Source organism: Oncorhynchus keta, chromosome 14, assembly GCF_023373465.1.
Source record: "Oncorhynchus keta strain PuntledgeMale-10-30-2019 chromosome 14, Oket_V2, whole genome shotgun sequence".
NCBI classification, from domain to species: domain Eukaryota; kingdom Metazoa; phylum Chordata; class Actinopteri; order Salmoniformes; family Salmonidae; genus Oncorhynchus; species Oncorhynchus keta.
The window spans coordinates 52,339,010-52,363,898 of NC_068434.1; the positions used below are offsets into that span (position 1 = coordinate 52,339,010).

Genomic DNA, 24,889 nt, shown 5'->3' on the forward strand with positions numbered 1-24,889 from the left:
CATATACAGTGCCTTGCAAAAGTATTCAACCCCCTTCGCGGTTTTCCTATTTTGTTGCATTACAACCTGTAATTTAAATGGATTTCTATTTGGATTTCATGTAATGGACATACATTTTAATATTCCAAGTTGGTGAAGTGAAATAAAATTAAGAAACTTTTTTTTTTTAACTCTAAAAAATAAAAACGGAAAAGTGGTGCGTGCATACAGTGGGGCAAAAAAGTATTTAGTCAGCCACCAATTGTGCAAGTTCTCCAACTTGAGAGAGGCCTGTAATTTTCATCATAGGTACACTTCAACTATGACAGACAAAATTAGAAAAAAGTCCAGAAAAATCACATTGTAGGATTTGTAATGAATTTATTTGCAAATCTTGGTCATCTTTTTAAGTGGGAGAACTTGCACAATTGGTGGCTGACCAAATACTTCCCCCCCCACTGTATGCATTATTAGTATTGGATAGAAAACACTCTGAAGTTTCTAAAACTGTTTGAATGATGTCTATGAGTATAACAGAACTCATATGGCAGGCGAAAACCTGAGAAAAATCCAACCAGGAAGTGGGAAATCTGAGGTTTGTAGTTTTTCAAAGCTTGGCCTACCGAATACACAGTGTCTATGGAGTCAAGTTGCACTTCCTACGGCTTCCACTAGATGTCAACCGTCTTTAGAAACGTGTTTCAGGCTTCTGCTATAAAGGAGGGGCTCATGAGACCTGTTTGAGTCAGTGGTCTGGCAGAGTGTCTCAGGCTCATGACGCACGCTCCCGACAGAGTTGCCTCTCATTCCAGTGCTTTTCTTCAGACATAGAATTCTCCGGTTGGAACATTATTGATGTTTTATGTTAAAAACATCCTAAAGATAGATTCCATACATCGTTTGACTTGTTTCTACGACCTGGAACGGAACTTTGAGTTTTTGTCTGGACGAAGTGCTCGCGCCTCATGAAGATGGATTACTGGGCTGAACACGCTAACAAGTGGCTATTTGAACATAAATTATGGACTTTATGGAACAAATCAGTCATTTATTGTCGAACTTGGATTCCTGGGAGTGCCTTCTGATGAAGATCAAAGGTAAGTGAATATTTATAGTGGTATTTCTAACTTCTGTTGACTCCAAAATGGCGGATATTTCTCTGCCTGGATTGGGCTCTGAGCGCCATTCTCAGATTATGCTTTTTCCGTAAAGTTTTTTAAAAATCTGACACAGCGGTTGCATTAAGGAGAAGTCTATCTTTAATTATTTTATCAATGTTTATTATGAGTATTTCTGCAAAATCACAGGATGTTTTGGAATCAAAACATTACTGCACGTAACGCGCCAATGTAAACTGAGATTTTTGGATATAAATATGGACATTATCGAACAAAACATCAATGTATTGTGTAACATAATGTCCTATGAGTGTCATCTGATGAAGATCATCAAAGGTGAGTGATTCATTTTATCTATATTTCTGCTTTTTGTGACTCCATCTTTGGCTGGAAAAATGGCTGTGTTTTTTTAACTTATCTCAGCTCGCTGGTCACCATAGCATCACCCACCTGTAGCACGTGCTCCAGCAGGTATATCTCTCTGGTCACCCCCAAAACCAATTCTTCCTTTGGCCGCCTCTCCTTCCAGTTCTCTGCTGACAATGACTGGAACGAACTACAAAAATCTCTGAAACTGGAAACACTCATCTCCCTCACTAGCTTTAAGCACCAGCTGTCAGAGCAGCTCACAGATTACTGCACCTGTACATAGCCCATCTATAATTTAGCCCAAACAACTACCTCTTTCCCTACTGTATTTATTTTGCTCCTTTGCACCCCATTATTTATCCGTAGTCTGGCTTTTTTATGGCGGTTTTGGAGCAGTGGCTTCTTCCTTGCGGAGCGGCATTTCAGGTTATGTCGTTATAGGACTCATTTTACTGTGGATATAGATACTTTTGTACCCGTTTCCTCAAACATCTTCACAAGGTCTTTTGCTATTGTTCTGGGATTGAGTTGCACTCTTTGCACCAAAGTACCTTCATCTCTAGGAGACAGAACGCATCTCCTTCCTGAGCTGTATGACGGTTGTGTGGTCCCCTGGTGTTTATACTTGCATACTATTTCTTGTACAGATGAACGTGGTACCTTCAGGCGTTTGGAAATTGCTCCGAAGGTTGAACCAGACTTGTGGAGGTCTTGGCTGATTTTTTTTTTTTCAAATGATGTCAAGCAAAGAGGCACCGAGTTTGAAAGTAGGCCTTGAAATACATCCACAGGTACACCTCAAACTATGTCAATTAGCCTATCAGAAGCTTCTAAAGCCATTACATAATTTTCTGGAATTTACTAAGCTGTTCAAAGGCACAGTCAACTTAGTGTATGTAAACTTCTGACCCAGTGGAATTGTGATACAGTGAATTATAAGTGAAAAAATCTCTAAACAATTGTTGGAAAAATTACTTGTGTCATGCACAAAGTAGATGTCCTAACCGACTTTCCAAAACTATAGTTTGTTAACAAGAAATGTATGGAGTGGTTGAAAAACAAGTTAATGACTCCAACCTAAGTGTATGTAAACTTCAGACTTCAACTTTACACACACACACACAAAAGTATCGTGTTGATGAAGAAACACTTTCTCGCAAAAACCTACAGTGGCTAGGTTCCCATCCAATTTGCAGCAGATTTTGATGCATACATTTCTAAAATCTAAATAATACAATATGAGCATATTCCTACCAGATGTTTCCATCTGATTGAATTTGAGGATAAAAGGCCGTGGGTGATGATACTGCACATAAAAATAAACTATTGCTGTTAAATTCTCATGTACAGAATTAAAAATACAGGTTGAATGTGTTTGGTTATATTGCAAATGTGCCCACTCTGGTCTTGGCACATGCGATCTAGCCAACAGTTCGCAGATACAGTGCGGCTAGGCTACCTACATTGAGATTATTATGGGAAAGAGTTATATTATTTGCATTTGTCAAAACAGCAGCCAAGCATCGATCATCTTGTCATCAGAGTAAGACCTTCGATATTTATTTGAAAGGAGCATCAATATTTTTGTTTATTTTGCAAGATGTAGGCATTTAGAATTAAATTAAGGAGTGGAGCTTTATAGTTATGTGGTGACATCAAGTTCTCTGCATACCTTCCAAATGATTTGGCAATCATAATTTATTCGAAAAACAGTTTCCAGCATCATTTTCTACAATAACAAAAGTTTGACAGAAGAATAATCCACCCCTGTCAAATGGTGAAAAATGTTGTTGATCTTTAAAAAATGTCTCCTATCTGCTGTTTCCATTACACACGTCTCATTTTTTTTGCGACATTGCTTTAAAATCGAATACACCTGAGTCAATGGAAACCTGCCTACTACAGTTAACAAAATAGATGGCAGTGACACATGGATCAAATTCTGACCATCACTAATTTCTATAATGTGAAAATGTCTCCAAGTCTATGAACAAATAAAGTGATCTGTCCAGTGACTTGAAATTCTTCCTTTAAATAATTTCCAACATATTCACAGTATAATACATCGCAGAACACACAGATTTGTGTCAGATCCCTCTGAATGTTGGCATTGCAAGTTGGAAGCATGGAGTTCCTGATGGCCCGGTTCAGTCCTCTCCATGTATGTTCTATGTCTCCAGTAACAAAGTTCAGTTTGTCAATAACCCATTTTGCTCTCTGGCGCATGTGAAGTCCGTGCCTCCAAACAACCTTGTGGAATTGTTTGGAGAATGTTTGAGTGTTGTGAATGTATAAACCTCTCTGTGAAAAAACACTCCATGACCTTTTCACTTCCCTCTCACTATGGAGAGTATCTTTATGCTGTGCTGATGTTCCAAACTCAGAGCATGCCTGTACATGCAAGGCGGATCTCCCCAAACTGGTTAGAGCCAAGTTCTGAATGCTTTCAGCACAGGGATGGGATGTTAGTAATGGCTCAGCAGACTGCAGATGTGTTTGGATATTTTCCAAATCCTCCAGAGAAATTATCGGCGGTGACTTTAAGGGTCTAATTGGCAGCAATTTGTCACTTTCAGGTGGGAACCATGGTGTAAATACAGGCAAAACACGACAGGGGAAGTCCTCCAAGGCCTTTTCTGTTTTGTCCACTAAGATTTTCAAGCTGCCATCAATGCTTTTGTAATGCAACAAGACATCCATAAGGTTTTGCCATCTCATTCCTCACAAGTCCATAGCACAGTCCTACAGAAGATTATAAGAGAAGACATGGTTAAAATCAGTATTGAATGACTGTACATCAAAAGTGCTATTTGTAAAAAAAAAATGGGTGTAACAGTCTGTTGGTTTTTTGAAGAACACTGTTTTAAAAAAAATGAAATAGCTCTGTGCTACTTTCATAGCCCAGACTGGGATCTGTCATCAGCATCTGTTATTATATTGTTGTAATGTAACACAGATATGCTGATAGGGCTGGACGATATAGCCAAAATATAATTTTACCCTATTTTTCAAACGTTTCACGGAATGATGGTATTTAGTGTTTTTACATAATAAAAAAGGTCTAAATATGCTTTGAGAACTTAATGACCCTAGGGTGGCAAGACATACAGTGCATTTTATTTTTTATTTTACCTTTATTTAACCAGGCAAGTCAGTTAAGAACAAATTCTTATTTTCAATGACGGCCTAGGAACAGTGGGTTAACTGCCTGTTCAGGGGCAGAGCGACAGATTTGTACCTTGTCAGCTCAGGGATTTGAACTTGCAAGTCCACCGCTCTAACCACTAGGCTACCCTGCAGCCCTATTCAGATTACTTTTTCCGCATTTTCTTACTTTACAGCCTTATTCTACAATGGATGAAATCATTTCCCCCCTCAATCTACACACAATACCCCATAATGACAAAGCAAAAACTTGTTTAATTTTTATTATTAAGAATTTAAAACTAAAATATCCCATTTACTTGAGTATTCATACCCTTTACTCAGTACTTTGTTGAAGCACCTTTGGCAGAGATTACAGCCTAGAGTCTTCTTGGGTATGCTGCTACAAGCTTGGCACACCTATTTGGGGAGTTTCCCATTCTTTTCTGCAGATCCTCTCAAGCTCTAAGGTTGGATGGGGAACTTCGCTGGACATCTATTTTCAGGTCTCTCCAGAGATATCATAACCGCCATCGATTAAAGACAGTCCTGTGCAGCAGTCTTCATCGACCTGGCCAAGGCTTTCGACTCTGTCAATCACCGTATCCTTAATTGCAAAAAAATATATAATTTAAAAAATAAATATTATTATTTATTTTTTAATTGCTGAAGCTGGAGACTTACATTTCCCTCACTAGCGTTAAACATCAGCTATCTGAGCAGCTAACCGATCGCTGCAGCTGTACATAGTCCATTTGTAAATAGCCCGCCTACCTACCTCATCCCCATATTGTTTTTATTTACTTTGCTGCTCTTTTGCACACCAGTATCACGACTTATACACCCATCTGCTCATCATCATCTGCTTATCACTCCAGTGTTAATCTTCTAAATTGTAATTACTTTGCTACTATGGCCTATTTAATGCCTTACCTCCTCATACCATTTGCACACACTGCATATAGACTTTCTTTTTTTCCCTATTGTGTTGACTGTACGCTTGTTTATTCCACGTGTAACTGTGTTGTTGTCGTCTAATTCGGCTCGTAAGTAAGCATTTCACGGTTAAATCTACACCTGTTGTATTCGGAGCATGTGACCTACACAATTTTATTTGATCTCTGAACTTTCATACCAGAAATCTTTATCACAGGTGCCGGAGTGGATGGCCACTGTTTTATGGGCTACTAACCAACTATGCTATTTTGTTACTCGCACTGAGGCAGGCAACACTGAAGCATGCATGAGAGCACCAGCTGTTCCGGACAACTGTGTGATCACGCTCTCAGTAGTCGATGTGAGCAAGACCTTTAAACAGGTCAACATTCACAAAGCTGCGGGACCAGACGGATTACCAGGACGTGTACTCAAAGCATGCGCAGACCAACTGGCAAGTGTCTTCACTGATATTTTCAACCTCTCCCTGACCAAGTCTGTAATACCTACATGTTTCAAACAGACCACCATAGTCCCTGTGCCCAAGAAAGTGATGGTAACCTGCCTAAACAATTACCGCCTCATAGCACTCACGTTAGTAGCCATGAAGTGCTTTGAAGGGCTGGTCATGGCTCACAACACCATCATGGCGGAAATCCTAGACACACTCCAATTTGCATTCTTCTCCCCACAGATGACGCAATCTCAATCACACTCTACACTGCCCTTTCCTACCTGAACAAAAGGAACACCTATGTGAGAATTCTGGCCATTGACTACAGCTCAGCTTTCAACACCATAGTGCCCACAAAGCCCATCACTAAGCTAAGGACCCTGGGACTAAACACCTCCCTCTGCAACTGGATCCTGTACTTCCTGTCGGGCAACAACATCTGCCACGCTGATCCTCAACACTGGAGCCCCTGAAGGTTGCATGCTTAGTCCCCTCCTGTACTCCTTGTTCACCCACGACTGAGTGGCCAAACATGACTCCAACACCAAAATTTAGTTTGCTGACGACACAACAGTGGTAGGCCTGATCACCGACAATGAGGAGACAGCCTATAGGGAGAAGGCCAAGCATCCTGCCATCCAGGACCTCTACCAGGCGGTGTCAGAGAAATCTGTAAAAATAGTCAGACTCCAGTCACCCAAGTCATACTCTTCTCTCTGCTACCGCACAACAAGCGACACCAGAGGGCCAAGTCAAATTCCAAAAGGCTCCTTAACAGCCTCTACTCCCCCCACATTGACTCGATACCGGTAACCCCTGTATATAGCCTTGTTATTGTTAGGTCATTTTCTCATGTTACTTTTTGATTAGATTTTATTATATTTTATTTAGTAAATATTTTCTTAAATATTTCTTGAACTGCATTCTTGGTTAAGGGCTTGTAAGTATGCATTTCACCGGTTGTATTCGGCGCATGTGACAAATAAAATTTGCTTAATAAAAATCGAGATTTGGGACATTGCACACCGTACACATGAAATACATTGATGAAAAAATGACAGATGGTAGGCTAGTGTACAAATAGCCAAATAAAACTAAATAACTAAATTGAATTAGCTAACCTGAATTTGATTTAAATATCGTTAAACTACACTGCTCAAAAAAATAAAGGGAACACTTAAACAACACAATGTAACTCCAAGTCAATCCCACTTCTGTGAAATCAAACTGTCCACTTATGAAGCAACACTGATTGACAATAAATTTCACATGCTGTTGTGCAAATGGAATAGACAACAGGCGGAAATTATAGGCAATTAGCAAGACACCCCCAATAAAGGAGTGGTTCTGCAGGTGGTAACCACAGACCATTTCTCAGTTCCTATGCTTCCTGGCTGATGTTTTGGTCACTTTTGAATGCTGGCGGTGCTTTCACTCTAGTGGTAGCATGAGACGGAGTCTACAACCCACACAAGTGGCTCAGGTAGTGCAGCTCATCCAGGATGGAACATGTGAGCTGTGGCAAGAAGGTTTGCTGTGTCTGTCAGCATAGTGTCCAGAGCATGGAGGCGCTACCAGGAGACAGACCAGTACATCAGGAGACATGGAGGAGGCCGTAGGAGGGCAACAACCCAGCAGCAGGACCGCTACCTCCGCCTTTGTGCAAGGAGGAGCACTGCCAGAGCCCTGTAAAATGACCTCCAGCAGGCCACAAATGTGCATGTGTCTGCTCAAACGGTCAGAAACAGACTCCATGAGGGTGGTATGAGGGCCCGACGTCCACAGGTGGGGGATGTGCTTACAACCCAACACCGTGCAGGACGTTTGGCATTTGCCAGAGAACACCAAGATTGGCAAATTCGCCACTGGCGCCCTGTGCTCTTCACAGATGAAAGCAGGTTCACACTGAGCACGGGACAGACGTGACAGTCTGGAGACGCCGTGGAGAACATTCATGACCGGTTTGGTGGTGGGTCAGTCATGGTGTGGGATTTCTTTGGGGGGCCTCACAGCCCTCCATGTGCTCGCCAGAGGTAAACTGACTGCCATTAAGTACCGAGATGAGATCCTCAGACCCCTTGTGAGACCATATGCTGGTGCAGTTGGCCCTGGGTTCCTCCTAATGCAAGACAATGCTAGACCTCATGTTGCTGGAGTGTGTCAGCAGTTCCTGCAAGAGGAAGGCATTGATGCTATGGACTGGCCCGCCCGTTCCCCAGACCTGAATCCAATTGAGCGCATCTGGGACATCATGTCTTGCTCCATCCACCAACATCTGTTGCACCACAGACTGTCCAGGAGTTGGCGGATGCTTTAGTCCAGGTCTGGGAGGAGATCCCTCAGGAGACCATCCACCACCTCATCAGGAGCATGCCCAGGCGTTGTAGGGAGGTCCTACAGGCACATGGAGGCCACACACACTACTGAGCCTAATTCTGACTTGTTTTAAGGAAATTACATCAAAGTTGGATCAGCCTGTAGTGTGGTTTTCCACTTTAATTTTGAGTGCGACTCCAAATCCAAACCTCCATGGGTTGATAAATTTGATTTCCATTGATCATTTGTGTGATTTTGTTGTCAGCACATTCAACTATGTAAAGAAAAAAGTATTTAATACGAATATTTCATTCATTCAGATCTAGAATGTGTTATTTTAGTGTTCCCTTTATTTTTTTGAGCAGTGTATATTAATTAGGTCTATATAGCCTATATTGCGGGGGGATCACAAAGACAACATTGATTTTGTGTTTAAGGGAAATCTTAGTATAAAGTGACGCGAAAGGGCAAACAACTATCTAATGACCCTCTTAAATTTTCTGCGAATGGTCTGGTGCAGTCGTTAAATAACGAGCGTTTTCAAGAACAACTTCAGAAACAGTACAATGGTTTCCGGAAACGGCTCGGAGATGTAACAATGCTCCAACTAAGGATCTAACGATGAACGTAGCCTTAAGATGCTTTTGGGAAACCGGACCCTGGCCCAAGACAAGTGCGCTTGCCCTATTACATCAGGGGTTGCAAGTTCAAGCCCTACTACTCATCCCTTATTTTATAGTTAAAAAACGATGTACCGGTACTCAATGTTGTTAGCAAGAAAGAAAACTATTAACGTTAGCCATCTAGCAGTGAAACCCATGTTATTTAACCGTCACTCGCGGGGCAATGCCTTCATTTGCAAGTTAACTGAATATAATTTCATAAAATAAGTTAGCTGACAAGCATTATTTTCTCTTTGTTTTGGTTAAATAGCTAACGTTATCGTTAGCGATTTAACGTTAAAGCTACAATTAGCTAGCCAAACTGAGTGCAACAACGTTAGTTTAAATGCTAGATTACAATGCATTTCGCTACTTTATGGTGTACATACATTCGGGTTATCAATATTCGATACTAACCGGTCGTTTTGGCTCAATAGCCACAATGAGTCAGTAACCAAAGAGTAAAAAAAATATATATATATTTTTTTTAATCCGCAAGCGTGTACATCCAGTTCACGCCACGGTCTCGCGGAACATTGTTCATACCAGCACAGAAAATCAGGTGGTCGTCACTCGTTACAACAGCCACAAAGTCAGAAGACCCACCTACTCGACCAATCAGATCAGATGAGGGAGTGTGATGACGCGTAATGCCGATTGGCTAGCCGGGGCAGACGAGAACCGTGCATTTATATTATTTGGTGATCCATCAATGATTTGATTGTTTTTTATTATAGCTAATAAATAATCTTTCTAAATGAAGTGGTAATCGGATGTTTTATTCAAACTCAGCTTGCAAGCGTATCATTACGTTTGCCCATATTCATGTCTTAACCCAAAATAGGTTTACGCCAATATCTGCATTGTTCTTTTAAATGGAATGTAGACAAACAAACTGAACCTAGGTTCAAATATACTTACTGGAGCAGCTCAAACTGCACATGTTATGTTTCCATGAGACGCCATTTTAACTGACTTCATTATACAAACCGCTCTTATAATACCCCATTGCTCTTAAATTATGGCGTCTCATGGAGACATAACATGTGCAAACAAACTGAGTTTAGGTTCAAATACACTTACTGGAGTAGCTCAAACTGCATATGTTATGTTTCCACGAGACGCCATTTTAACTGACTTCATTATACAAACCGTTCTTATAATACCTCATTGCTCTCAAATGATGGCGTCTCAAGGAGACATAACATGCGCAGTTTGAGTTTACTCCAAAAGGTAGATTTTGAACTTCGGCTCAGTGCTGCCACCTCTCATTAAATAGCTCCAATTGAAGGCTGACCGGGGTACTGCATGCTGCCAGTAGCAACTACATTATCCTCTACTTTGTGCAATTTTAAAATAATCGGTTCAAGGACATACATCTGATGTATTAGAAACAATTATTGATACCATGATAGCGTAATTTTTTATTTATTTACACAAAGATTGACCACAAAGATTTACATTTTTTCCATTCACTGAATTGGTGGACACGGTTTTCTGTAAACAATGCCTGCAACTATGACCTGCAGTACTGAAGTCACCCTTGAATTTACGTGGCTTCAATGAGAAGGGGCAGTTGTTCTTCCCTGGGCTAACCCCATGACCATCTGATTGACTTGTGCTTGTATCAACAAGGCTTGCAAGAACATGATGTGAATTCAATCCACATGTCTACAGCCTTTAACTTTCTGGAAACCGACTGATCTAGCAACTCCTGTTGGATATTTAACAACAATTACCGGTTTGTATCGAATATTGGTTGTACCAGGAAAGTCAGCATATGTTATAATTGGAGTCTTCACATACGAATGAATGGTGTCACGTGATCATTGACTTTGTCCATTCACATACAGTTAAAGTCGGAAGTTCACATAGACTTAGGTTGGAGTCATTAAAACTCGTTTTTCAACCACTCCACAAATTTCTTGTGAACAAACTATAGTTTGTCGGTTAGGACATCTACTTTGCGCATGACACAAGTAATTTTTGCAACAACTGTTTACAGGCAGATTATTTCACTTATAATTCACTGTATCACAATTCCAGTGGGTCAGAAGTTTACGTACACTAAGTTGACTGTGCCTTTAAACAGCTTGGAAAATTCCAGAAAATTATGTCATTGCTTTAAAAGCTTCTGATAGGCAAATTGACATCAAATCAAAAGAAATCACCCAAGACCTCAGAAAACAATTGTAGACCTCCACAAGTCTGGTTCAACCTTGGGAGCAATTTCCAAACACCTGAAGGTACCACGATCACCTGAACAAACAAAAGTATGCAAGTATAAACACCATGGGACCACGCATCTGTCATACCGCTCAGGAAGGAGAAGTGTTCTGTCTCCTAAAGATGAACGTACTTTGCTGCGAAACGTGTAAATCAATCCCAGAACAACAGCAAAGGACCATGTGAAGATGCTGGAGGAAACAGGTACAAAAGTATCTATATCCACAGTAAAACGAGTCCTATATCGACATAACCTGAAAGGCCGCTCAGCAAGGATGAAGCCACTGCTCCAAAACCACCATAAAAAGCCAGACTACGGTTTGCAACTGCACATGGGGACTCAGATCGTACTCTTTGGAGAAATGTCCTCTGGTCTGATGAAACAAAAATAGAACTGTTTGGCCAGAATGACCATCGTTATGTTTGGAGGAAAAAGGGGGAGGCTTGCAAGCCGAAGAACACAAAAATAGATGGCCTCATGAGGCAGGGAAATTATGTGAATATATTGAAGCAACATCTCAAGACAACAGTCAGGAAGTTAAAGCTTGGTTGCAAATGGGTCTTCCAATTGGACAATGTCCCCAAGCATACTTCCAAAGTTGTGGCAAAAAGGAATTGTCCATAGAGCGCTGAAACAGGATTGTGCCGAGGAACAGATCTGGGGCAGGGTACCAAAAAATGTCTACAGCATTGAAGGTCCCCAAGAACACTGTGGCCTGCATCATTCTTAAATGGAAGAAGTTCGGAACCACCAAGACTCTTCCTAGATCTGTCCATCTGGCCATACTGAGCAATAGGGGGGAAAAGGGCCTTGGTCAGGGATGTGACCACGAACCCAATGGTCACTAAGAGAGCTCCTCTTTGGAAATGGGAGTACCTTCCAGAAGGACAACCATCTCTGCAGCACTCTACCAGTCAAGCCTTTATGGTAGAATGGCCAGACAGAAGCCACTCCTCAATAAAAGGCACATGACAGCCCACTTGGAGTTTGCCAAAAGGCACCTAAAGGACTCAGTTCTGATGAGACCAAGATTGAACTCTTGGCCTGAATGCCAAGCATTCAGTCTGGAGGAAACCTGGCACCATCCCTACGTTGAAGCATGGTGGTGGCAGCAACATGCTGTGGGGATATTTTTAGCAGCAGGGACTGGGAGACTAGTCAGGATCGAGGGAAAGATGAACCGAGTAAAGTACAGAGCGATCCTTGATGATAACCTGCTCCAGAGCGCTCAGGACCTCAGACTGGGAAGGCGGTTCTCCTTCCAAAGGGACAAGAACCTTTAGCAATTCCGGCTCTCACAGAGCTGTTAGTTTTTCTTTAAGAATCCCTCCTGTTCTCCACTCATTACCTATATTAACTGCACCTGTTTGAACTGGTTACCTGTATAAATACACCTGTCCACACACTCAAACAAACAGACTCCAACCTCCCCACAATGGACAAGACCAGAGAGCTGTGTAAGGACATCAGGGATAAAATTGAAGACCTGCACAAGGCTGGGATGGGCTACATGACAATAGGCAAGCAGCTTGGTGAGAAGGCAACAACTGTTGGTGCAATTATTAGAAAATGGAAGAAGTTCAAGATGACGGTCAATCACCCTCGGTCTGGGGCTCCATGCAAGATCTCACCTCATGGGGCATCAATGATGCTCATGAGGAAGGTGAGGGATCAGCCCAGAACTACACGGCAGGACCTGGTCAATGACCTGCAGAGAGCTGGGACCACAGTCTCAAAGAAAACCATTAGGAACACACTACGCCGCATGCAAGGTCCCCCTGCTCAAGCCAGCGTATGTCCAGGCCCGTCTGAAGTTTGCCAATGACCATCCGGATGATCCAGAGGAGGAATGGGAGAAGGTCATGTGGTCTGATGAGACAAAAATAGAGCTTTTTGGTCTGAACTCCACTCGCCGTGTTTGGAGGAAGAAAAAGGATGAGTACAACCCCAAGAACACCATCCCAACCGTGAAGCATGGAGGTGGAAACATCATTCTTTGGGGATGCTTTTCTGCAAAGGGGACAGGACGACTGCACCATGTTGAGGGGAGGATGGATGGGGCCATGTATCGCAAGATATTGGCCAACAACCTCCTTCCCCCAGTAAGAGCATTGAAGATGGGTCGTGGCTGGGTCTTCCAGCATGACAACGACCCGAAACACACAGCCAGGGCAACTAAGGAGTGGCTCCGTAAGAAGCATCTCAAGGTCCTGGAGTGGCCTAGTCAGTCTCCAGACCTGAACCCAATAGAAAATCTTTGGAGGGAGCTGAAAGTCCGTATTGCCCAGCGACAGCCCCAAAACCTGAAGGATCTGGAGAAGGTCTGTATGGAGGAGTGGGCCAAAATCCCTGCTGCAGTGTGTGCAAACCTGGTCAAGAACTACAGGACATGTATGATCTCTGTAATTGCAAACAAAGGTTTCTGTACCAAATATTAAGTTCTGCTTTTCTGATGTATCAAATACTTATGTCATGCAATAAAATGCAAATGAATTACTGAAAAATCATACAATGTGATTTTCTGGATTTTTGTTTTAGATTTCGTCTCTCACAGTTGTGTACCTATGATAAAAATGACAGACATCTACATGCTTTGTAAGTAGGAAAACCTGCAAAATCAGCAGTGTATCAAATACTTGTTCTCCCCACTGTATCTCCAGGTTGGCTAGCTTTCTCACACATGACCTGTGGGCTCAATGTCTTCCCATACAAAACGCACATGGTTTGTACCACAAGTTCATCTCTTGTACATGACTAATCATAGGACCTGTGAAGTCAGTTATACATGTCAGCAGGGATGGAAATTAAGTTAGCCCGAGTCTAGTACTTTTCAGACTGGGCTAGTAGACAATGTGCCAAAATAGCCTGACACAGCAGTGCTTTTTTGCCTTTATAAACATTGCATGCCACAGATTTGGGACCAGAATGTAGAAATCGTGGTCTGTTGACCAGTGCCCAAAATCCTTATGTTACATCCCTGCATGTCAGTCCCTTTCAGCTGATCCCCCTATCACTGCTGACTCTCCTCAGTGGCCTCATGGCTGAGGGTTTTAACTTTCCTCTTGAGAATTCAAAGTACAGTCTTATAGCTCATCGTAATTCTCCACCTCTTCGAGCAAATAGCAACCTACACTATCCTGATCATCTACTTGAGCATTCCAGATAATTACTCCATCTCAGCAGTAATGTCCCATCCTTATAGTATGATTTTAGATGTGCAGATAGACCAAAGCCCAGTCTATTTTACTGTTACTATAGTCAAGTCTGTGGGTTATTGTATTTAAATATATGTTACCATTTAGTAATCAACCTAGCTAGCTAGTAAAGTAAAATTTTAAAAAGTGTCTTTCAGACATGAACCGAAAACACTTGGGTCTGCAACTGACATTTTCTGTTGGGAAAGACAAATGTTCCTGTATTTACCAGAAAAGGTAGCTCATCCACCACGGCGGAAGAGGAGGATCCAGACTCATCCACCATGGCAGAAGAGGAAGGTCCAGACAATTCCACCATGGCAGACGAAGTGTAGGAAGCTGCTGTCTGCACAGTTGCAGTATGTTCTCACTGAGGCATCTTGAGGAAACATTAGCGCAGGAGAATCAGCTGTATACCTGCAACAGGTATTCAGCATCACAGCTGTCTGATAAAGTACTTAGGATGGAAACAGGACTTCCAGACAAAGACATGTTCAACATCGTTGTTGAATACTTGGAACGTTACAAGGAATGGGTTGTCTACTTTGCCTTGTGGAGGGTCGAGATGCTGTCATTTGAGGATCAAGTGTTTATGGTGCTTATGAAGTTGCGTCACAGCTACACCAATTTGCATCTGGCTCAACTATTCCATTGTTGTGCAAGCACTGTCAGCAATGTTACCATCACTTTCATTAACATCACGAAGACTGTTCCAAGTTGGGAGAGGAACGTGCTTGTCTGTGACTTTTCAGGGGTCCAGAAGAAACTGCAGGAAGGTCATTGACTGTACTGACATAGAAGTTGCTTCTCCAAGTCCGATAGATCTGCAGAAGCAAACCTACTGTGCAACTAATGTGGTGATAATATACTGCAGTGATCTGTATCCAGGATCTGTGTCGGACAAAGCCATTGACCACAATTCAGGGTTTAAGATCTTCACGTCTGGAGACATGGCAGACTGTCTCTTATGACCGGAAATAACTTCTGGACATCAGAACTGCGATTACTCACCATGAACTGTCAGAATCCTTTTTTCCATTAATGAGTCCGACGTGAATGACATGCTGCTTTCCCAGAAACAGGCCCAGATTCCCGTCATTTGTGTGAAGAGAAGGCGGAGAAAAAGGGTCCTGAGCGCGGGTTACCTTCTGAGAATTCTCAGGCGATCGAATAAACTCCCACTGCACGTTTGCTAGCAGAATGGAAGGCAATCTTTGGAAAATAAAATAGATGACCTACGTGGAAGATTAAACTACCAACGGGACATTCAAAACGGAAATATCTTATGCTTCACAGAGTCGTTAACGACAACATTATGAACATAGAGCTGGCGGCGTCTGGTAAGACGAGGGGCGGCAGACTATGTATTTTTTTTATAAATAACAGCTCGTGCAAGATATCTAAGGAAGTCTCAAGGTTTTGATCGCCTGAGGTAGAGTATCTCATGATAAGCTGTAGTCCACACTATCTACCTGGAGCGTTTTAATCTGTATTTTACTTTATTGCAGGGAAACTTGAATCCGTCTAACAAATTTCTATCAGAATGTTAAATGTGCAACTAGAGGAAAAACTCTGGACCACCTTTACTCCACACAGAGATGCATACAAAGCTCTGCCTCGCCCTCCATTTCACAAATCTGACCATAATTATATCCTCCTGATTCCGGCTTACAAGCAAAAATTAAAGCAGGAAGCACCAGCATCAGCACCAGGAAGCATCAATAACAAAAGTGGTCAGATGAAGCAGATGCTAAGTCACAGGACTGTTTTTCTAACACAGACTGGAATATGTTCCCGGGATTCCTCCGATGGCATTGAGGAATACACCAGTCATTGGCTTCATCAATAAGTGGATCGACAACATTGTTCCCACAGTGACCTTACGTACATATCCCAACCATGGATTACAGGCAAAATCCACACTGAGCTAAAGGCTAGAGCTGCCGCCTTCAACTCTAGCCTGGAAGCTTATAAGAAATCCCGCTATATCCTCCGATGAACCATCAAACAGGCAAAGCATCAATACAGGACTAAGATCGAATCGTACAACACCAGCTCTGACACTCGTCGGATGTGGCAGGGCTTTCAAGTCATTACAGACTACAAAGGGAAGCACAGCCGAGAGCTGCCCAGTGACACAATCCTACCAGACAAGCTAAACTACTTCTATGCTCGCTTCGAGGCAAATAACACTGAAACATGCATGAGAGCACCAGCTGTTCCGGAAGACTGTGTGATCACGTTCTCCGCAGCCGCTGTGAGTAAGACCTTTTAAACAGGTCAACATTCACAGACAGATTACCAGTACGTGTACTGGGAGCATGCGCTGACAAACTTGCAAGTGTCTTCACTGATATTTTCAACCTCTCCCTGTCCGAGTCTATAATACCAACATGTTTTAAGCAGACCACCATAGTCCCTGTGCCCAAGAACACTAAGGTAACCTACCTAAATGACTGCAGACCCGTAGCACTCACGTCTGTAGCCATGAAGTGCTTTGAAAGGCTGGTCATGGCTCACATCAACACTATTATCCCAGAAACCCTAGACCCACTCCAATTTGCATACCAGATCCACAGATGATGCAATCTCTATTGCACTCCACACTGCCCTTTCCCACCTGGACAAAAGAAACACCTATGTGAGAATGCTATTCATTGACTACAGCTCAGAGTTCAACACCATAGTGCCCTCAAAGCTCATCAATAAGCTAAGGACCCTGGGACTAAACACCTCCCTCTGCAACTGGATCCTGGACTTCCTGACGGGCCGCCCCCAGGTGGTAAGGGTAGGTAACAACCCATCCGCCACGCTGATCCTTAAAACAGGGGCCCCTCAGGGGTGCATGCTCAGTCCCCTCCTCAACTCCCTGTTCACTCATGACTGCACGGCCAGGCACGACTCCAACACCATCATTAAGTTTGCCGATGACACAACAGTGGTAGGCCTGACCACCAACAATGATGAGACAGCCTATAGGGAGGAGGTCAGAGACCTGGCCATGTGGTGCCAGGACAACAACCTCTCCCTCAACGTGACCAATACCAAAGGAGATGATTGTGGACTACAGGAAAAAGAGGACTGAGCACACCCCCATTCCCATCGATGGGACTGTAGTGGAGCAGGTTGAGAGCTTCAAGTTCCTTGTTGTCCACATCACCAACAAACTAACATGGTCCAAGCACACCAAGACAGTCGTGAAAAGGGCACAACAAAACCCATTCCCCCTCAGGAGGCTGAAAAGATTTGGCATGGGTCCTCAGATCCTCAAAAGGTTCTATGGCTGCACCATCGAGAGCATCCTGACTGTTTGCATCACTGCCTAGTATGGCAACTGCTCGGCCTTCGACCGCAAGGCACTACAGAGGGTAGTGCGTACGGCCCAGTACATTACTGTGGCCAAGCTTCCTGCCATCCAGGACCTCTATATACCCGGCGGTGTCAGAGGAAGGACCTAAAAATTGTCAGACTCCAGCCACCCTAGTCATAGACTGTTCTCTTTGCTACCGCACGGCAAACGGAACCAGAGCGCCAAGTCCAGTTCCAAGAGGCTTCTAAACAGCTTCTACCCTCAGGCCATAAGACTCCTGAACATCTAATCACATGGCTACCCAGACTATTTGCATTGCCCCTCTTTTACTACGCAGCTAATCTGAACTGTGGAATATTTTTGGATCACTGGCTTCCCTGAAAACAGATACAGGAGGCACGACGAATGGTAATGCAGTCCCCCCCACACAAAAAATTATTGGAATAAAATCAAGGTAAGAACAAAAAATGATTTGTGCCAAAACACAAGATATTTACAGATGTTCAGTGTTGCAGTGCCAATTTTGGGAGTATGTGGTCCTTGAAAACGATTTTAGTCTGCCAGAGAATGTCACGCTGTATGGGGATGGTGATGGAGGCTTTGGTGGTCCACACAATGAAGAAGCAAGTGTGCCTTCCAGTGATGTGGATCTGCCCTTGGACCTGGTGCCAGTAAGGATGGTCTTCAGAGGCTATAAGACCCTCCCTCCTCCTGGATATAAAAATCCTTAGACTTCACTGCCTCTTCAATGTTAAGGTCCCTTGCACCATACGGACACTTGACCTCCACCCTCGCTGTGGTGCCCACCAGACCATACGGTGAGGCACCCAGGATTCCTGACCCCATGACCCAAAGCCCTGACTCCTGCACATCCATCCCTGTAGCTATAACGAAGAGGACAACACCCCATCCAACGACTGACCTGAGGCCACCTTTTAGCAGCGACAGAGCAACGGGCTTGGCCATTACCACAGCTACAAAATTGCTGGCCATCAACTTCCCTCTATTCATGGTGTGCCAGTTGGGGTGGCCCTGACCAAAGTTACCCCCCACTATAGCTACACTTCTTCACATGGCCAGACTTAGTGTTCTTCTCCCCATTTAATGCTTTTATGCTCATCCTTGAAAAATGCCATATGCTAGTCTGATAAAGGACATTTTACAACAACCGTGCTCAGGGCTTGCTAGTTCCTGCTAGTGTTTTTTTTATTTCCACTTTTGCTAGCGAGGCACTTGATTGGCACTTATAACCATGGATATAGCAAAGCCAACTCCTACAATCCTTGATTGCGATAAATGGAGAAAAGGGTATAGCCAAAAAGCAGTGTGGTAAGTTGATAGTCAGGAAACAGTAAAGGGTCAGCAAAGTTTCAGCCTCAGTGTGAAAGGATATATTTTAATTTCATTGTCCTTATCATTTGGTGAAACTTACCCCAGCTCAGTGTGTCTTAATGTAAAAAGCCCTCAAGTACCCTTATTCCAGCCTCATTACTAACTGAAACAGGGAACTGTAAAGCAGACCTGAGTGATAACTGACAAGAAAAGGACCGTTAAATGTTTCTTTATTCAAATTATAAGGTTGCCGAGATGTTCAGCAGAGCAAGTCATCTTTATGAATGCCACTTGGTCTAAGAAGCTAAATGACTTTTAGGAATCTAAATTTACAATCTAGCAAGAAAAAAACATTTCATACCATAGTCAGTTTGAGTAGCTACAGATAACATTAGCTGGTCTTACAACCAAAGATTGTGTCCATTACAGGAAAACCCCATACAAACAAGCCCATAGATTTAACTAGGCTGTTGGAGATGCTTTCTTAGTTCTCAATTAAGTGAAAAAAAAAAGGACCTTAAAATGTCAATTTCCAGTTGCTTCTATAAAAACTAGAGAATTCAGAAAGATATTACATTCATGTTGTGTCAAGTGAGATGTCTCTTGCATGTGTGTAGAGCTTTGTTTTGGTCACATTTTAGAAACAACTAGTTCCTGCAAAGGTGCTTAGAAATGCAGCAGTTAAGATTGTGAGGAACCACAGTGGTAACAAAACATGGATTTAATCTTTGTTAGCTTTTTTAAAAAAACCGTCTGGAAACTAACAGTGCTAAAAAAAAAAAAATGTATGCCGAAATGAAGAACGTGTCAACAAGAACAGGTTAGATAAATCTATGGGCTGGTTTGTATGGGGCTTTCTTGTAATGGCCACAAAATACTTGGTTATCACATCTTGCGTACAATCTGTAGCAACATTAGCCAAATAGTATTCTATTGAAGTGAAAAAAAAGGCAAGTTTTACATGTCTTAAGATTTTATGGCACATTTGGTCCATGTTGGTACTTTCATATTTCAAATCACTTTAAAACATGTATTAAAAAAAAAGAAAGTTAAACATGTATTGCAAATGTTTATCAGCACAGCATTATGACAGCATTTTCTAAACTGCAGAGGGGGTTCTTGCTATTATTTTGTAGGTTTCCTATACCATTATCTTCTGTAGAATGCATTTATTAAACCCCTCTTGTACAGTATACTCAAATCTAGATGTGCAGTACTTGAACAAGGATGGCTTCAAACAGTTACAGGAAGTAGTCAGGGGTGCGTCTAGTCACATGAGGCTCTCCGCGTCGAGGAGCCGGGTCGAACTGTAGGCTGAAGGGGATTGAGAAGAAAAATTGGTCAGATTGTTTTCTGTTGCTCAACACTTGTGCAAACATTGGATGTCTGATCTACCCAATTTGAATAGTAGGAAAGTCACCAGACATCCTCATACTTACAAAGAATATTTGAGTGTATCATCCAGCTCCATGATGGCTGCCTGGTTGCCACAGCGATAGCAGTAATTTGGTGCACTGAAAATTGTGACAACATTTTTGTCATGGCCCCAGTTGTATCCCTGAAGAAAAACAATTAAGAACCAGTCTTAAGGCATTGTTTGCACCCTTGTATTAATATACAATCCTAACGATGTGGCAGGTCTCCAAACCTCCATGGTAATCACAATTAGAAAGAAATAATACTTAGTCGCCATTCACGTCATATACAAGTACAATGGCCACCGTGTGGGAACCCAAATGCCATTCGCCATCTGCGCACATTCAATTTTGCCTAGATATACACCATTTGTGTGTTGTCATACGCTTAAAGTTTTGATTAGTTATTGAATGGTCGCCAAGATTATTTGAATGATCATTGCAAAATGCCTATTTTGAATGCCGCTGTTAGTTAGAATGCTAAAGCTTGACAGACTAGCAATGTAGCCAAATAACCTTTCTGGTTGAAGTATAATGCATTTGATTTGCGATGACAAACATTAAGCAGGATATTCATAGGAGCCTTACAAACCAATCATAATCCTAAAGTAGTGTGAAATGCACTCATAAGCAACATGTAAATAGGGCTTTTTTGCTGGCAGTCTGAACTCCTGTGTTTTCTCCCAAGGTGGGGAAAATGTGAATACTGACTCAGAGTATTATACAACTTTGATTGAAAACGTAATAGCAGATTAACAAATTATATTGTACCTCCATAACCAATTGGTGGGCACGGGACACAAGGGTGAGTCCGTTGGCATGGTTGAAGGTTTCAGAGATGTCTTGACCAAAGGTGTAGCCAGCACCTCTAGGGGAGATACCCCAGCCACCACGGTCATCTGGGTCTGACCACAGAAGGTCACACATTGGACCCTGAAATAAAAGGAACACAGTTAATGTTGATGCGCCATGAGACTTTAAGAATGACACCTATACTCTCTGTGCAACATTATAGCTACCTCGTGTGGGACCTCTTGCAAGCGGTCCAGAGCCCGTATGTGATCAAGAGTGTCTATAGAAGGAGAGAGACCTCCATGTAGGCAGAAGATCTGGAAATATAAAAGTACAGTTTGGATTAGAAATCAGCAGTTAGTGTGGAGGATTTAAATAGAACATACTCACTTCCATTAAACATTGACAATTCAAATATTGAGTTGGTGAAAGTGTACAAATACAGATTTAATAGGAAAACTCAAACCAAAAATACCTGTTCATCTACAAGTGCAGTTAGTGGGAGATAGTCAAACAGGTCTGTGAAGGATTTCCACACGTTGGCATTGCCGTATTTCCTCAAGCACTCGTCATAGAAGCCATACACCTGTGTGATTTGCCTGCTTTCGTGGTTTCCTCGCAGAATTGTGATTCGTTCTTGGTAACGGACCTGTAACATTTCACCAAAAGTAATCTGTCATCATATACAGGTCTTAGCTACTTGAGCAACAGTGAATTATCATCATAACCTGGTGCACCAGACACCTTTGTGTAAAGTGAGTTGTAAAAAGCATACCTTTAATGTGACGAGAAGTGTGACAGTTTCCACTGAGTAGTAGCCTCTATCCACGTAATCCCCCATGAATAGGTAGTTGGTGTCAGGAGATTTCCCCCCAATCTTGAAGAGTTCCATGAGGTCATGGAACTGCCCATGAACATCCCCACAAACTGTGACCGGACATCGCACTTTCTGCACATTTGATTCTTTGGTAAGGATCTCCTTGGCCTGAAAACACAAAAACGACAACGTACATTTAGCTAGATCATTAACAGAACGCCCTGTCCTACCAGCGAAATCGTTGATCAGATAGCTAGACTTGCACACCCATAAATATTGATTGGATTGAAGGGCGTCCTGAATAAGTACGTTAACTGTGGTTAGTCATCATGGTGTTAATCATCTGGATTGTTTAGTCATTCCATATAGGCTTCAGTTTGGCTAGCTGAATGGTTAGGCCCAGCTTATGCTAACGAGCGTTAGCTAGCTACATCGTTAGCAAGTACGCTTTGAAACTAGCTGGCTACTGTTAGTTAGCTATGATAGCTACCTATTGTTAGCTACCATTAAACTAGCCAACTAATCTCTTCGAAGAATAATTTCTGATCTAATCTAACAAATTGGGTTTAGGTAAAGTTACCTTCTCACAGAGACTCCTGACTTGATTCTCCGTAAGTTGTTTACACTCGTTTAGTTGTTCGATCCATTGATCTAATTCCTTCGTAAAAGATTTGTCTTCCATGACAGCCGTGGTATCAATCGACGTCTTGATCGGGGGAAAAAATGTATTAGCTAAATTGACTAGCTAACGAGTTAGCTGGCTGACTTGTTAGCTGCTCCTGTCCCGACAAAGTGATGACTCTAAAATGCAGAACTAAAGGCTTAACGATCTACTTTCTAATCATGGTCAAATATATAAAACCAAAGTCTCGTAAACAGGCGAACAGAGTATTAACTGAGGGAATCAGAGTGGATTAAAATCCCTCGGTGCGGCAGAATTTTACCGGCGACGAAGCGCTGTAGCTAGCTGGCCTACAACAATAACATACGGGGTTTTAAGGGAGTTCTCGTGCCACCATTTATTACACACCAGCCACCTTGTGGTGAAGAAGCCGAATTACACGCACAGGGCATTAAACGAGAAGAGGGTAATTGCAGAACGCAATTTGGGGCGTTTTCTGATATTGGCATTTCTTGATGTCAAATTACACCCATTGATGATCGCCATTGGTCCCTGTCCGTTTCTTTTAATTACATGTCTTTTTCCCAACGAAGAAGAAAGCTGCAGTCAAAATAGATTTTGACAATGTTGGTAATTACTTCTCAACGTGTTCAATAAGACACTACCTACACAATTGTCAACATAATCGGATTGCTACGGATAACTAGGAAGCTGTTATGTTAGAAACTAGCTCGCTAATTGACATTGAACATTCCAGACGAGTACAAATCACAAGCTTTCAAGCTAACATAACAAATGCCAAAGTTTGCCGATGACACAACAGTGGTTGGCCTGATCGCCGTGTGGTGCCAGGATAACCGCTCCCTCAACGTGACCAAGACCAAAGGAGATGATTGTGGACTACAGGAAAAGGAGCACCGAACACGCACCCATTCTCATCGACGGGACTGTAGTGGAGCATGGTTGAGAGCTTCAAGTTTCTTGATGTCCACATCACCAATGAACTATCATGGTCCAAACACACCAAGCCAGTTGTGAAGAGCAGGCTCATGAGTGGCGCAGTGGTCTAAGGCACTGCATCTGTGCAAGAGGTGTCACTACAGTCCCTGGTTCAAATCCAGGCTGTATCACATTCGGACGTGATTGGGAGTCCCATAGGGCTGCGCACAATGGGCCCAGCGTTGTCCGGGGTAGGACGTCATTGTAAATAAGAATTTGTTCTTAAAACCTCTTAAGGATCGGACAATTTTTTTCAATTTTCGCCTAAATTGACTTACCCAAATCAAATTGCTTGCAGCTTAGGACCTGAAGCAAGGATATGCATATTCTTGATACCATTTGAAAGGAAACACTTTGAAGTTTGTGGAACTGTAGGAGTGATATAACACATTAGATCTGGTAAAAGATAATACAAAGAAAAAAACATGCATTTATTTTGTTTTTGTTTCGAACCATCATCTTTGAAATGCAAGAGAAGGGCCATAATGTATTATTCCAGCCCAGGTACAATTTAGATTTTGGTCGCTAGATGGCAGCAGTGTATTTGCAAAGATTTAGACTGATCCAATAAACCATTGCATTTCTGTTCAAAACTTTGTATCAAGACTGCCCAAATGTGCGTAATTGGTTTATTAATAACTTTAAGTTCATAACTGTACACTCTCCTCAAACAATGGCATGGTATTATTTCACTGTAATAGCTACTGTAAATTGGACAGTGCAGTTAGATTAACAATAATTTAAGCTTTCTGCCAATATCAGGTATGACTATGTCCTGGGAAATGTTTTTGTTACTTACAACCTCATGCTAATCTCATTAGCCTACGTTAGCTCAACCATCCCGAGGGGGAACCACCAATCCTGTAGATTAACTGTCTTGCCTAAATAAAGGTTCAATAAAATAAAAGGAGGGCACGACAAAGCCTATTCCCCCTCTGGTCCTCAGATCCTCAAGTTGCACAACTGCACCATCGAGAACTGGTTGCATCACTGCCTGGTATGGCAACTGCTCGGCCTCCGACCACAAGAGGGTAGTGCGTATGGCCCACTACATGAATGGGGCAAGCTACCAGGACCTCTAAACCAGGCAGCATCAGAGGAAGGCCCTAAAAATTGTCAAAGACTCCAGTCACCCTCGTCATAGACTGTTCTCTCTGCTACCACATCGCAAGCAGTACCGGAGCGTCAAGTCTAGGCTTCTTA

The 24,889-nt window shown here is 42.5% G+C and overlaps 2 protein-coding genes across 9 annotated transcripts; both read right to left on the reverse strand.

Moving 5' to 3' along the window:
* Positions 1 to 2,998: 2,998 nt before the first annotated feature.
* Positions 2,999 to 10,166, reverse strand: zgc:101664 (uncharacterized protein LOC450064 homolog). 8 transcript variants are annotated; one of them, XM_052461904.1, is made up of 3 exons: positions 10,062 to 10,163; positions 4,945 to 5,217; positions 2,999 to 4,208 (listed from the first exon to the last, which is right to left on the reverse strand). In XM_052461904.1, the coding sequence occupies exon 3, from the start codon at positions 4,182 to 4,184 to the stop codon at positions 3,426 to 3,428; it is 759 nt and encodes a 252-aa protein (XP_052317864.1). In that variant the 5' UTR covers positions 4,185 to 4,208; positions 4,945 to 5,217; positions 10,062 to 10,163; the 3' UTR covers positions 2,999 to 3,425. The 8 variants fall into 8 exon arrangements, with proteins under 8 accessions (XP_052317864.1, XP_052317868.1, XP_052317867.1 ...); XM_052461908.1 differs by lacking the exon at positions 4,945 to 5,217 and adding an exon at positions 8,222 to 8,394 and having other exon boundaries at positions 10,062 to 10,152; XM_052461907.1 differs by lacking the exon at positions 10,062 to 10,163 and adding an exon at positions 9,396 to 9,538 and having other exon boundaries at positions 5,031 to 5,217.
* Positions 10,167 to 19,254: 9,088 nt separating this feature from the next.
* On the reverse strand, positions 19,255 to 23,080 carry LOC118393613 (serine/threonine-protein phosphatase 2A catalytic subunit beta isoform-like). The gene is made up of 7 exons (XM_035786448.2): positions 22,646 to 23,080; positions 22,024 to 22,233; positions 21,724 to 21,897; positions 21,476 to 21,565; positions 21,228 to 21,389; positions 20,481 to 20,599; positions 19,255 to 20,355 (listed from the first exon to the last, which is right to left on the reverse strand). Exons 1-7 carry the CDS (start codon positions 22,745 to 22,747, stop codon positions 20,283 to 20,285), a joined length of 930 nt encoding a protein of 309 aa, XP_035642341.1. The 5' UTR covers positions 22,748 to 23,080; the 3' UTR covers positions 19,255 to 20,282.
* Positions 23,081 to 24,889: the final 1,809 nt, after the last annotated feature.

What these genes read in the sequence shown, in the direction of transcription:
- zgc:101664 (XM_035786442.2), bottom strand. Translation starts at nt 4,184, where the DNA reads ATGAGATGGCAAAACCTTATGGATGTCTTGTTGCATTACAAAAGCATT.
- LOC118393613 (XM_035786448.2), bottom strand. Translation starts at nt 22,747, where the DNA reads ATGGAAGACAAATCTTTTACGAAGGAATTAGATCAATGGATCGAACAA. An exon ending in CACTTCTCGTCACATTAAAG is followed by an intron (nt 21,898 to 22,023) that starts GTATGCTTTTTA and finishes GAAATGTTACAG; the next exon opens with GTCCGTTACCAAGAACGAAT. An exon ending in GATACACTCAAATATTCTTT is followed by an intron (nt 20,356 to 20,480) that starts GTAAGTATGAGG and finishes AATCCCCTTCAG; the next exon opens with CCTACAGTTCGACCCGGCTC.